The sequence below is a fragment of the Onychomys torridus genome, chromosome 11 (assembly GCF_903995425.1).
Source record: "Onychomys torridus chromosome 11, mOncTor1.1, whole genome shotgun sequence".
NCBI classification, from domain to species: domain Eukaryota; kingdom Metazoa; phylum Chordata; class Mammalia; order Rodentia; family Cricetidae; genus Onychomys; species Onychomys torridus.
In genome coordinates this window covers 14,511,889-14,526,063 of record NC_050453.1, presented here as the reverse complement: position 1 = coordinate 14,526,063, position 14,175 = coordinate 14,511,889, and the positions used below count along the sequence as shown (strand labels likewise).

At 42.0% G+C, this 14,175-nt stretch overlaps 1 protein-coding gene across 4 annotated transcripts in view; it reads right to left on the bottom strand.

The window, feature by feature from the left end:
- Window positions 1–45: 45 nt before the first annotated feature.
- The window catches only part of Nvl (nuclear VCP like), a 54,005-nt gene continuing 39,875 nt past the window's right edge, over window positions 46–14,175 (bottom strand). The window contains exons 19-24 of one of the 4 annotated variants that reach the window (XR_004946208.1): window positions 10,889–10,995; window positions 9,081–9,157; window positions 7,140–7,228; window positions 4,647–4,717; window positions 527–2,358; window positions 46–438 (exon numbers count right to left, since the gene is read on the bottom strand). Coding sequence is in view for 2 of the 4 variants with exons in the window: in XM_036202584.1 (XP_036058477.1) it covers window positions 2,314–2,358; window positions 4,647–4,717; window positions 7,140–7,228; window positions 9,081–9,157; window positions 10,889–10,995 (389 nt within the window). In the remaining 2 variants the exon portion in view is untranslated. Of the gene's footprint in view, window positions 2,359–4,646; window positions 4,718–7,139; window positions 7,229–9,080; window positions 9,158–10,888; window positions 10,996–14,175 lie in introns of those variants that run through there. The other 3 variants (XR_004946209.1, XM_036202584.1, XM_036202585.1) reach the window with 3 other exon arrangements.

The following is a 14,175-nucleotide window of genomic DNA, read 5'->3' as shown; positions in this document are numbered from 1 at the left end:
TCATCATCAAAGGAAGTCAGGACAGGAACTCAAATAGGGCAGGAACATGGAGACAGAAGTTGATGCAAAGGCCATGGAGGTGCTGCTTACTGGCTATTTTGAGTTAGTGTCTTCTGATCAGAATGGATCCTTGGGATTTTTGCTTTCTGGGTAGATTTCTGCATGTTTGTTGAAACCACACAGTATAGTTCATGGGCCAGGCAGCGCCTGTTATCACTCTGGGTGCTCTTTCTGGCTCCAGGGCCCTTAGAGGACTGCTGTCAAACATCTCACCCAAGGGCAAGCATCTTCAAGCTTCTGTGGTTGAGACAGGGCACAGCAGCTCGGACACTTCACTCCCGTGTCTTCTTTTGCTGCTGTTTCTTTTTCCTACAAGGGATCTCTGGTAGCTAGCTTCTCTATTTGGCTCCAAGATGGGGACATGAGCTCCACTCCAGCCTATGGTGCAAACAGAAATTATGGAGCTCTCCATGGTGCTCACGCACGATTTTAGGACTCTTCAGGGCTGCTTTCAGAGCACACTCACCTGGCACTTGCTCTGGGTTTCTTAAGTGAGCAGTTAGGAGGGGATCTTTCTTAGTCTGCAGAACTGCAGGCTTCAGACTCAGTAAGGACTTTTTCAAAATGCCTTTCTGCCGCACACTGGTCCATTGCTGAGATGATTTTCCCAACACAAACATATTTCTTTTGTTTGTAGATTTTGTTTAGTTTTTTGTTTGTAAACTCCCAGCCAGCACCTCTATGTTTTATAGACCCAGGGTCTCTACCCAGTTAAAAGACTGCAAACCTGCTTAGTGAGGAGCCCTGTGTTAACTGTGTTTTCTGAATCTGTTGAGATTTGGGGGAGTGGTTTGTTCGTTCTCCACCCCTCTGTGTCTCCACTACCCTTCTCTTAATTCCTGATGCAGAAAGTACTCTTATTTCCTGAGGCGTTCCCCTTGCCTGCCGAGACTTAAAGGATGAACTTCTCCTGCTGTTCTGTTCCCCAAAGCTTTTCTTCTTTGCTGCTACTTCAGTGTCCGTCACATGTTGTGGGATATTTGTGTGAAAAGATGCATGGCTGTGACTGGTGTAATAAAGAATGGTCAACAGCTAGAGAGGAGAGCATAGGCAGGACTTCCGGACAGAGGGAGAACTCTGGGAAGAAAGGCAGTCGCCAGCCAGACCCTGAAGCAGCAGGATCGAGCCATGTGGAAGAATGTAGATTAAAAAATATGGGTTAATTTAGGTTATAAGAACTAGTTAGGAATACACCAAGGCTAAGGCCAAGCATTCACGATTAGTATTCCTTTAAGATGCTTGCCCTCAGTCGGTGGGTGTCTTCAGCTTCTTAATTCAGAAAAGCTACTTTTAAAGTTGTGAAACTTCAATCAACTAAAATCACATGGAGCAATGACTAGTCCCAACTAATGGTGCTCTCTAAACCATGTCAGGCTTGTCTAAACCATGACTAATCTGCTTAGCCTACATGGACAGCAGGCTGTGTGTAAAAGAGAAGGTCATAGATTCTTAACCACAAGTTGTGTCCTGTGTGGGCAAATCATCAGAATAACAGTTTCTGGGTTTGAAGTTTAGACACTTATAGCAGAGGATCATATCACACATGCCCCAAGTTGTCTTTATTCCAGGGAATCCAGGGCTTCTTTAGCTCCCTTTGTGTAGACACTGGGATTGGTTCAGTGTAGCCAAATCCTTCCCTATGCTAAGTTCCAGGCAAGTCAGGAATATATAGAAACTGTCTCCAAACAAAAACCAAAACCCTACAACAACAAAAACTTTTGGAAATTATAAGGGAACTAGAAGACAAAACACTAGAATAGCTAAATTATATCAGATCCTTTCACTATAAAGGACATCAGAGCAGCTGAGAAAGACAGCTGGAACTTGATAATTAAATAGTAGCAATGTGTCAGTGTTTTTGATGGTTGGTTATATAGAAAAATATCCTGGTTTACATAAAACCTATATGAATGTTTATCTGGGGTGATGGGATGTAAGGCGACCACTTCTCAGAAAAACAGTTTTTTGTAACTTCTATGGATGATCGTGATAGTTAAAAATACAATTTTATTTGAATAAAGTTTTACTTTATCAGTCCTTTTTTCTTTCTTTTTCTTAAAGAGGAGGTAGGGAGTTTTCCCACAAAGCTGGCCAGATGAGAAACATCATCTTCTGCAGTTGGGCCTCAATAATTTGAAAATAAAAAGCTTACAATGAGGTCATCTGTGTCAGGCTGAAAGTAGAGCCTTCAGAGCAAGTGTGATTCTTGGTGAGCTCCATGCACTAGACACCTCCATCCCAGGTACTGCAAATTCACTGACTGAGGGACTTCTGCAGAGCTTCATACATCTTTTGATCCTGTGAGGATAGAAAATACCACATAGTGCTGATCAATTAGTTATGGGATGGGAGGTGTCACCGGCAAGCTCCTATAATTGAAGCCCTGACCCCCAGGGCCTCTGAGTGTGGCTGTCCCTGGAGACAGGGTTTCTACAGAGGTGTTAGGTTAAAATAAAGCAGTGATGGTGGGCCTCAGTCCCAAAGGACTGGGGTTGCTGTACAAGAGGAAGTTTGGACACAGAATGCACAAACGGAAGGACATGTGAAGACAGGACCAAGAGGACACCTGTGGGGACAGGAACCTCAGAACTCTGACAAGATGACATCTTGATCTTAGATGTCTGGTCCAGAACAGTGAGAAAACACCGTTTCTATTGTTTAAGATGCCCGTCTATGGCCCTTGGTTACAGCAGCCCTAGCTGCTGGACCCAGACATTCTTCTGCCTTGCTCCTGCATCTAGATCTGTACATGCTCCTTTCTAGGATACGCCACAGTTTCCATCATTGTCCAGGGAAGTTTGCAAACCGGGTCAAGAGATATTTGCACCTGTAAACTACCCTGAATCCGGATGGAAACAGGAACCAAAAGTAAAGGCTTCTAAAGTGTCTTAACATTGCAAGAAACTGCCAGAATGGCTCCCAACATGACTGCTCCAGTTTCCAGTACAATATGTGAGACTTCCAGCATCTCATCCTTACCTCACTTGCTGCGGCTAATCTTTCAAAATGCTGTCAGTCCAGCAAGTATGTAGTGGAAGCTCACTGTTGCCACACTGACCTTTCCAGTGTTAGATGGCAATGCTGCTCCTGCCTGTTTATCCCGAAGGAAAACTTAAAATGTGTTCTGCTTTATTTCCAGCTATTTAGAATCCATCCTAGGGCCAGCAAGATGGTTCCAAAGAAGAAAGCACTTACTGCCAGATCCAACAATCTGAGTTCAATCCTTAGATTCCACTGAGAGGAAACAAGAACTCTCAAGTCATCCTCTGATTTTTGCTTGCATGCTGTGGTACAGGTATGCTACCCGCCCCCCAAAATAAATGTAAAAAACAAAAGAAAAATGGACTTCAAAAGCCAATTGTGCTAAGTGTAATGATGGCTCATGCCTACAATCTCAACACTCAGGAGTCTCAAGCAGAGGCTCATCATGAACTCAAGGAAGGCTGGGCTAGAGTGAAACCCTGTCTCCAAAACCAGAGAGATTGAGAATGTACCTTGTTTGGCAGACTGGTTGCCTGGTGGTATACACAAAGCCCTGGCTTCAACCTCTAGCACCACATAAAGCCAAGTGTGGTGGTATATGTCTATAATCTTATCACTGGGAGGTAGAGACAGGAGGATCAGAAATTCAAAGCTATCCTCAGCTAGACAAGAAGTTCGAGAACAGCCTGGACTGTCTCAAATACCAAAACAAACAAAAAAAATTAAAACAACACACCCCCCCAAACATAAACAACATCAAAAACCCTGAGTAAAAAAACAAAGCCAATTGTATTACATTTTTCTTCTGGATAGGTAAAGTGGTCAGAAGTATTAAAAATATATAATATGCTGGGCAGTGGTGGGGCATTCCTCCAGCACTCGGGAGGCAGAACCAGGCAGATCTCTGTGAGTTCGAGGCCAGCCTAGGCTACAGAGTGAGTTCCAGGAAAGGCACCAAACTACAGAGAAACCCTGTCTCGAAAAAAACTATATATATATATATATGTATGTATTTATTGCTTAGGCGGGGAAGATGGTTCAGTGGATGAAGGCAGCTGCTGCCAAGCCTGGTGACCTGAGTAGAATCGCAGGCCCCACGTGGTAGGAGAGCACTGACTCTAGCAGGTTGTCCAACAACACAAAATAAGTGTGAAAAACAAACTATGTAAAACTTTGAGGGTAAAAGAATCTCTCTCCCATACTGTACCCTCTCCTTCAGATAATGTTTCCATATACATGTTCCTTCTGGAAACACAGTACAACTACAATTCACTGTTTCACCCTTTGACAAAATAGCGTATAGAGACACACTTCTTATTTCAGAATAAGTTTGGGAGATGTTTTGTGGTCTTTCACGTAGCTATACCATTTCTTCATACGAACATTAAGGTTTTGGTCTCCTATTACATGTGCCAGAGGAGTCTTGTGGCACATGTCTATAATCCTGCTGAAGCAGGAGGCTCATGAGTTTGAGGCTAGCTTAGGATACACAAAGAGACTATCTCTCAATAAAAAAAATAAAATAAAATAATAAAATTTCTAAGTTCCTATCCCCTGGTGTAATTTCCCCATCTCTTTTCTAGACACTGAAGAATGTTTCTCACCTTTACTGATATAGATGGTTTTACTTTCCTGAAAGCTTCTTCAAAATGCTTATGGCTGACCTTGAGCTCACCTGTGGAGGAAATGCATCAATAGACACCTCAAAATAGTCCATTAACTTGAAAGACAGACAGGCGGTCAGATGGAGCCTATTCAAGTTTACTATCCCCTCTCCAGCCCTGCCTCCCTGAGAATCCCTCCGTTGGTTTGAGGAAACGGGACTGCTTCTGGGAGCCACTGTCTCTCAGAAATGCTGGGATGGAAGAAAAATAGTTCAAGTCAAGCTGTGCATGCTGCTCACACTGTCAAGAAATGACCAGTGTGGTCTCAGGCAGAATTAATAAAGGATTATAAGAAGAGATGGCCAACGGAACTAGAAATAACCAGGAACCTGTATTATTACCCAAGGGTATGTTCTCGAATACAAAGTCACACTAAGGAGTAACAAAGGCTAAACATTCTCAAAGACAAAAATACTAAGAGTACATATGTATATGTATACTCACAAAACTGGATTAGACAGGGTTGTAATTTTTATAAGGTTAGGTGATAAAATAGCTAAATGTTAAAATATAACTTAGTTTACAATGTTAACATGATAACTGATGACAATTTATATTCAAAACAGTAAACAGATATTAGGATAATAGATTTACCGAAAATAAGGTAATACATGTTGCTGAGCATGTCACTGAGACGTTAGACAGCAAAGTTAGCTATGGTTTGGGTAAGGTATTAAAGTCTCTAAAGGCCAGAGAGTTAAAACTAAAAGCCACAGCAAAGCAGAGATTTTGTTATATATGCACACAAACAACAGCCAGACAAATGAGTGGCAACTCCAATACATGAGAAAAGGCCTGTTAATTTTTAGTCACCAAACATACCCAAAGAAAGTGATCAGATCCAGCTTACAAAGTAGCATACATGATTTTGGATTTGGTAGCATGGAGGATGGGAGCAAGGAAGATATGACAAGAGTCTCATCATTGAAGACCCTTCTGGATTGGTTTCTTAAGTATGAAGATTACAGGCACACAACCAAATGCGGCTCTGATCTTTGTTTATAAAATGTTCTAAGCTTGCCTACTATCATTAACTTCCAAAAGGAAGAGAGTACAGTTTACAAAAAAAGAAGTTTCGACAAATGAATCTAAACATTATCTATCAAACAAAACAAAAATAAAAAACACCCCCCAAACTACCTTTTCTAATAAATATATGCATATGTGCCAATAAATCTATGCTAAGCATATGTTGCCATAACAATATTTAGCTTTAAGATCTGTGGAGGTGGGCAGGAGAGATGACTCAGTGTTAAGAGTGGATACCGCTCTTGCAGAGGACCTGAATTCAGTTCCCAGTACCCATGTCAGGGGGCTCACAACCACCTGCAACTCCAGCCCCAAGGGATCTTAATGCCCGTGTGGTCTCTGAGGGAACCTGTATTCATGTGCACATTTCTCCCTCACCCAACCCCCCATAGACACACATATACACACAATTAAAAGGAGACCAGTACACATTTGAAGTTCTAATGAGTGTATATCTGTACAGTGCAAAGCACCTCAGAGACACTTAGGCAAAGTAAAGGCTACTTCTTTCTGTACTGTGCATGGCTGGAATACAGGTCACAAATTAATCTTTTCTGGCCACACATACCCAAATAGCAACATCAAAAATAGTACTGAAATGTGAAGTAGACAACAAACATGTTGAAAAGGCACGGCATCATCCATTTAAAGGAATACATGGATTTTGTCTTTGGGCTATCTGGCTTTTGTGATGCTGGGGAAAGAATCCTGAGCCTTGCACATGCTAAGAAAATTCTCCATCACTGAGAGATAAAAGTTGCCATCTGATTTTATATTTCAAAGGAAAATCTTGGTATATGGAAAATTAGGTATTTCTTAATCTTTCCAATTTAGGTTGAATTTTAATAGGCAAGTGGATTTTACCTTAGCAAAAGAATTACGATTTTCCAAAGTGTTAAGTAGCAAACTGGTGATAATGGCAGTGAGCTAACACATTTGCCTCTATCTAACCACTGTGTATACTGACAAGATACAATGCTGCTTATTAGAGAAACACTAAATAACGACTACTGTGTCAACAAGAGTTTACATAAATCCCACAACACTTCTAAAGGTCTCATCAAGACAGTCATCATTATTACATACTGTTTTAAAAAATGCTAGAAAAGCATCATTTTAAAGGGCAGCAGGAAGGGGGCTGGAGAGATGGCTCAGTGGTTAAGAGCACCAACTGCTCTCCCAGAGGTCCTGAGTTCAATTCCCAGCAACCACATGGTGGCTGGCTCATAACCACTTGTAATGAGATCTGGTGCCCTCTTCTGTCCTGTAGAGACACATGCAGGCAGAATACTGTGTACATAATAAATAAATAAATCTTAAAAAAAAAAAAAAAAAGGGCAGCAGGGCTTTAAAATATCCAGATTGATAAACTAGACTGGAAAGAGATCCTAGAGAGCCTCATACCTGTTCCAACTGCACTCTTCTGTCCTGTTATTTCTTGTCTCAGGGCACAGAGGGAAGCTTCTCGGACCAAAGCAGAGAGGTCTGCACCCCTGAAATAAAAGAAGTGTTCTGTGTACTCTTAGGTACCCTAAGAGACGTTCAATGATAATGTACTTAGCAATGAGGAAAAAGGACAATGAGTGATGGTGGGCAAACTGACTAGGGCCAGGAGGAAGGAGCTTTGCACTTAGAGAATTTGTAGTCTTTACAAGAAAGGGATTTGTGGAAGGTGTGATACGACGAAAAATAAAACTGTCCTTCCTCTTAGCCACAGATACTAATGTTAATATAAAACATCCATCCAGAGGCTAGAATACAATGACCTCAGTTCAACTCTTGGAAACCACATTAAAAAGGAGGAGGAGGAGGAGGAGGAGGAGGAGGAGGAGGAGGAGGAGGAGGAGGAGGGAGGGAGGAGGGAAGAGGAGGAGGAGGAGGGAAGAGGAGGAGGAGGAGGAAAGAGGAGGAAGGGGAAGAGGAGGAGGAGGAAGAGGAGGAGGAGAGGAGGAGGAGGAGAGAGGAGGGAAGAGGGAGGAGGAGGAGAAGAGGAGGAAGAGGGGAGGAGGAGGAAGAGGAGGAAGAGGAGGAGGAGGAGGAGGAAGAGGAGGAGGAGGAGGGAAGGGGAGAGGAGGGGGAAGGAGGAGGAGGGAGGAAGAGGAGGAGGAGGAGGAAGAGGAGGAGGAAGAGGAGGAGGAGGAGGAGGAGGAGGAGAAAAGGAAAAAGAAGTCCAGTCAAAGACACAGGCAGGTCCCTGGAGTTCACTGATGAGTCAGCCCAGGCTAATAGGCATGGGCTCCACGATTTAAAACAGCAACAAAACCCTCCCTGTCTCAAAACACATGGTGGCTTCTGAGGAACAACACCTAAGTATCTAAGTAGTTTGTCCTCTGATCCCCATAGGCACCTGCACATACCTGGATGAACGTTTACACACACCCCCCCACACACACACACGCCCACACACACACACCACCCATTTAGTAGAAACTTTACACATACAGAGCTGAGTGGACAGACACAGACACCAAGGTTTAATTTGTGTAATTATTCCAAATAATAAACATTCCAAGTAATAATCACAGGCTGGGCCAGCATAGTCCTAAGAGGTTAATGAAACATCAGTGTTGACTGGAGCTTTCCTATACTCAGCTTTAACATGATCCATAAAGATTCTTAAGAGTGTGAATTTTGGAACTAAAACCTTCAGGTATCAAATATTCAAGTGTCTATGTTACCATTCAAGATTAGGTCTTGGAAGTAAGTTTACACTGTTGAGCAACAGCCCTGAAGCCCTCAACGATAAAAATACTGACTTATGTAGCTTACTTTTTTGTGGGAAGTCCAGTATTATTTAGCCTTGCTCTAGAGGCAAATACCAAGTAGTAAAGGTGTTAGAGACAAACAACAGAGCTTTAAAATTAGAGCGGCTGGAGGGTCTCAGCTAAACCACAACAAGAATAAACAAAAGCCGAAGGCAGAAGTATCAGGAGTCATGCTGCTGTTGCAGGTTCAATGTGCACATGCATGCAGAGCACACAGCCTTACAGATTAACCTCTGTTGTATAGATGTACCTAAGGACTATGGTATCCAGTGAGAAACACATGCTTTACATATTCTCAAAGTAGAACTAACAGTGAAGGGCACAGTGTGGTCAGGGAAGTGTGAAACAGAAACAGTCTATGTCAGGATTTCAGAATCCAAATGGACAGGCAAGCTGTCCTCTGAGAAGGAAGCAGCAAGAAGCAGCCAGGCACTACATAAGAGGCTACACAGGAAACCTCATTAGCTTCCACAATTTCCAACAACCGGAGAAATGGGCATCTTCTTTTTTTTCTTTTTGGCTGATGAAGAAACAAACTACACTCCAGAGAGTTAAACAGACCAGAGACTTAAATACTCACGTATAGCAATTACAACGAAGGTCATTGCCAATTGCTTCCAAATTTACATCTTCATCCAGTGGAGGTTTGGTGCCATTCTGAATAAGAGAGAGATGTGAGTTTTGTTTGGGGCGTTAAAGACTCATATACCTCCATGCCACTGGTTCTTAATGAAGAAGAAAAGCCAACGACTAGAACCAACTCCAAAATCAATGTCAAGTGCTACGGAGTTCAACCTGGAGAACACAGAGCAATGCTGAAGTGTAAGCCTAATAAATCCTTTCCTCCCCAACTTGCTTGTTGGTCATGGTATTTCGACACAGCAATGGAAACCCAGGGAGTGAAATGTGGTGGTTTGGGAAAAAGAAAGAAAAAAAAAAAGGCCCCCAAAGGGAGTGGCACTCTTAGGAGGTGTGGCCTTGTGTGGAGGAAGTGTGTCACTGTACGGGTAGGCTTTGGGGTCTCTTTTCTCAAGACAGGGTTTCTCTGTGTGTCCCTGGATGTCCCAGAACTCACTCTGTAGACTGGGTTGGACTCAAACTCAGAGGGATCTGCCTGACTCTTCCTCCACAGTGACTCTCACTGTTTTTAAAATGCTTTGAAAAAACAAATTAGTATCTCATCTACAGAAGAGTCCTATAATTCTGTGATATAATTGGGAGGAGAGAGGACAAAGTTGTTTATGTAGTGCTAGTGATTATACCATAGTGATTTATAATGTAGAAGGACTGGAACATTCCAAGTGTCACCAAAGTGGGACAATCATCCTTGTCAACACCACCATGGTAAACATCTTCAACCATTACTGGAAGAGATTCAGTTGGGGGCTGGGAGCCACTCCAGTAGGTAGGAGCTGCTATGAGAGGCTTTAATATTCAAAAGAATCTTCCAACCTAACCTTGACTGTCACACAGCACATAGAACCTTGCATATATATTTCTATGTCATTAGAGGCTTTTACCTGAAACCTAGCACTCTGGAAGCAGAGGGAAGAAGATTGCTGAGTTTGAGGCCAGTCTGGTCTACAGAGTGAGTTCCAGGATAGCCAGGGCTAAAAAAAGAGAGTTAATTATGAAGGCCAGGCATGGCAGTGCATGTCTTTAATCCTAGCATTCAGGAGGAAGGCAGGCAAATCTCAGTGAGTTCAAGGCCAGCCTGATCTATGTTACAAATTCCAGGCCAGTCCAGGCTATATAGTGAGAACTTGTCTCAACAACAACAAAACTAACTATGCTAACTCGGAAAACAGACGTCATTCTGAAGACTTCAAATTTCAATGTGTCTCTGAATGTTCCTGATGGACCTGTATTTACTTGCTTTACTGCCTCCAAAACTTTCTACTCCATTCAGACAAGATCTAATGGTCAAAGATTTAAAGACACAGGGAATATGATTACAGTGATATCTGATAATACTGGTTAACACTAATTCCAATCCTTCATTTAGTTTACCTTCATTTTGAGTAGGAAAAATGAGAATGGACAGTATGTTCAGTGATCAAAACTAGACTACTTTGGGAGATGGAGGCCTGAAAAACAGTTAAGCCATAGAAAGAGAGTAATCAGCTAACCTAATTACTAGCTGGTGTAACTTTAAAATCAATATGGGCAGGGCTGGAGAGATGGCTCAGTGGGTTCGGTTCCTAACACCCACGTGAGGAGGTGAGGAACTGCAGTCACTCCAGTCCCGAGGATCTGATGCCTTCTGACCTTATTGGGCAACTGCTTACATGTACTGTGCATAAATTCATGCAGATACACGTATACATAAACAAAATACAAACATTTTTAACACTATAAACATAACAAAAAGTCACTTCTTTTACTCACTTTTGTGATAGTCTTCAATATGGCAACACGGTCTGCCGGGGGTGGCAAACCTACAAAGAGTGTTTTGTCTAGCCGGCCTGGCCGCAGAATGGCAGGGTCAATGATATCTAGAGAAGAGAGGAAAACAGAAACAAGCTAAAGAGAACAGTTGTTGTTGTTTTAATGTGATTAGTAAAAGACAGAGTTCTTTTTGAAAAAAAGCTAAAAACGTGCTCAATTGGGTATTATTAAAGTCAAATGTTCTGGGGCTGGGACAGTGGCTTAGTTGGTAAAGTATTTACAATGCAAGAATTAGGACCTAAGTTCAAATCCCCAGAACTCACATAAAAAGCAAAGTATGGCAGCAACTGCCTATGACATCAGCACTGGAAGGCAGAGATAAGAGGGTCCAGGTCAGCAATCTAGCCATAGTGAGTTCCTGGTTTAGTGAGAAATCCTGTCTCAAGAAACACGGGGAAGACTGAGGAAGATACCCTATGTTGTCCTCCACATACATGCACGCACACTTGCACACAGATTTCATGTACACATACCCCTCCACAAAGATCAAAAGCTACTACTTATCAAAGCACATCCAACTGTCTTATGTTCCTTTGTGTTCCTGGAGCTCTTAGTAGCTACAACGCAGTGCTGGGCTTCATACTACTACAACACTGAGGTTAACCATAAAATTTTCTGACTTCTCCACCAAGAACCCGTCTGTAAGCCAAATCTTTTTCAACAGTCTTTACAGCAAGACAATGAGCATAAGAAGCAGCAATGGTTAAAACCAGTGTTTATGTGGGCAAATCTACACACACATGCACACACACGCACACACACGCGCACACACGCGCACACACACACACACACACACACACACACACACACACGCACACGGGAAACTCTATTGCATCCACTTACTCTTTATTCTTTCTACTATTCTTTGCTGATGTTCATTTCCCCTTGCTTTCCCCTAGTACAGGGCAAGCTGAGAGCCTTGTGTGTGCTAAACAAGTGCTCCACTACTAAGTGAATCACATCCCCAGCCCTTCTTTTGCTATTCTTCTGGAGTCTTGGCTAATGGCAGATTTTCTTAGTTCTTCACCTAAGAATGTATTCTGAAATACATGTTCATTGGATACAGAGTTCTGAGATGAGTTTTTCAGCTCTTGAAAAGTATTATAACACTTCTCTCTAGCCTTTATTAACTTTTGATGTACATCTGCTATCATTTAAATTTCACAGTGTACATGCATACATGTAGGCAAAAACTCAATATACATAAGAAACACAAAAACGTGGGGGTTTAGTGGGGGAACTGTGGCGCACGCCTTTAATCCCAGCATCCAGAAGACAGAAGCACGTGGATCTCTGAGTTTGAGGCTAGCCTGGTCTATAAAGTGAATTCCAGGACAGCCAGGGCTGTTTCAGAGAAACCTTGTCTTGAAAAAACAAAAACAAACAAAAAAAGTGGTTTTTTTTTGTAGCCCAGTGATTGACAGAGTACTTGCTTGATATGCACAAGAACCTGGGTTTAACTCCTAGCACTGAAAAGAAAAAACTAGGCAGAAAATAATTGTAGACATCAAAATAGTCACATTAGACAGTGAAACAGAACGGCCAAACGGTCATGAATACAAGTGAAAAAGACCCGGACAACCTATCGTAAATATATGTAGTAACGGACACAGCAGGGTTTGTTACAGGGAAAAGAGTGGACACAAAAGAGCAGAGGGTAAACACAAATGCCTGAGAGTGCAAACACAGGGAAACCAAGATTCCTCGGTCACTCAACATGCACATCAGTAGAGAAATGCTGAACAGAATACTATGTTTTACAACTAAGAATGAAGAACTGGAGAGTAAGGGACTTCTAAGATGGCACAAGAAACCTATTAGGAAGGATAAAACGTATATAAGTACTCAGAAGATGATTTAAGAAAAATTTAATGACACTAAAGGGCCTATTATTCTCTACTGAAATTAAATAAAAAACAAAGTTGCTTATAGTACACAAATATGACTGGTATATAGCCCATTAATGATAGAATATGCTACTACAGAAGGCTGGAAGACAATCTTTTTGAAATCTGCTAGGAAAAAAAGTATATGCTCAAGAAAGGTAGTGTATGATCATATTTAAATCAAGGTTTTGTCTTGAAAGACTCTATAACCTTTGATCAATCATTATTCCTGTGATAGTTTGAATAGGTATGGCCCTCATAGGCTCATGTGCCATAGAGAGTGGCACTATTAGGAATTGTGGCCTTGTTGGAGTAGATGTGGCCTTGTTAGAGAAAGTGTGTCATTGTCGGGGCAGTCTTTGAGGTCTCATATATGCTCAAGTTACACCAAGTACAGCACACAGTTCTCCTTCTGCTATCTGTGGATCAAGATGTAGAACTCTCAGCTCCTTCTCCAGCACACACTGCCAGGCTTCCCACCATGATGATAATGGACTAAACCTCTGAAAATGTAAGCAAGACTCAATTATATGTTTTCCTTTCAACCACATGGTGGCTCACAACCATCTGTAATGAGATCTGGCTCCCTCTTCTGGCCTGAAGGGATACATGCAGGCAGAACACTGTATATATAATAAATAAATAAATCTTTTAAAAAAAGTTTTCTTGGTCATGGTATCCCTTCACAGCAATAGCAACCCTAAGACAATTCCCAATACTAGTATTGTAATTGTTCACAACCTGCTAACATTATCACCAACAATCAGATTGTAAGACAATCCTGCCAAGTAGGTACTTTCATCTGACAGTCACTAAGATGCAGTAATATATAGTATAGTATGTAGTATACCATATATGCATACACATACACACACAATACCCTGTGGTATACTACATATGTTGGAAATGTAAATGTAATCCTGGCACCTGGGAGGTTGAGGCAGGAAAATTTTGAGTTTAAGGCCAGCATGGGCCATAAAAAGATTCTGTCTCAAACAAAACAAAATAGGGCAAAACCACCAAAAAGAATACAGAGTCTCTGCTCCTGCTCCCAGCACAGAATGTTTAGACTTTTCTGAGTGACAAGAGTGTCTTTGCTGCACTAGTGAGGTGACTTATGATGAGTCCCTAGATATCATTAGGATGAAGATGAGTCACAGCACAGCCCAGGAATGGAATCAGTGTTCAAATTTTGAGCCACACCCTGAATTCTGGGGAAAAGCCCAATGAGCCTATGTCCCAGTGGTGGTTTCAGTAAGAATGGCTCCATAGGCTCATAGGTTTGAATACTTTGGGAGTTGTTGAAATGGGTGTGGCCTTAGTGAAGGAAGTATGTCACTG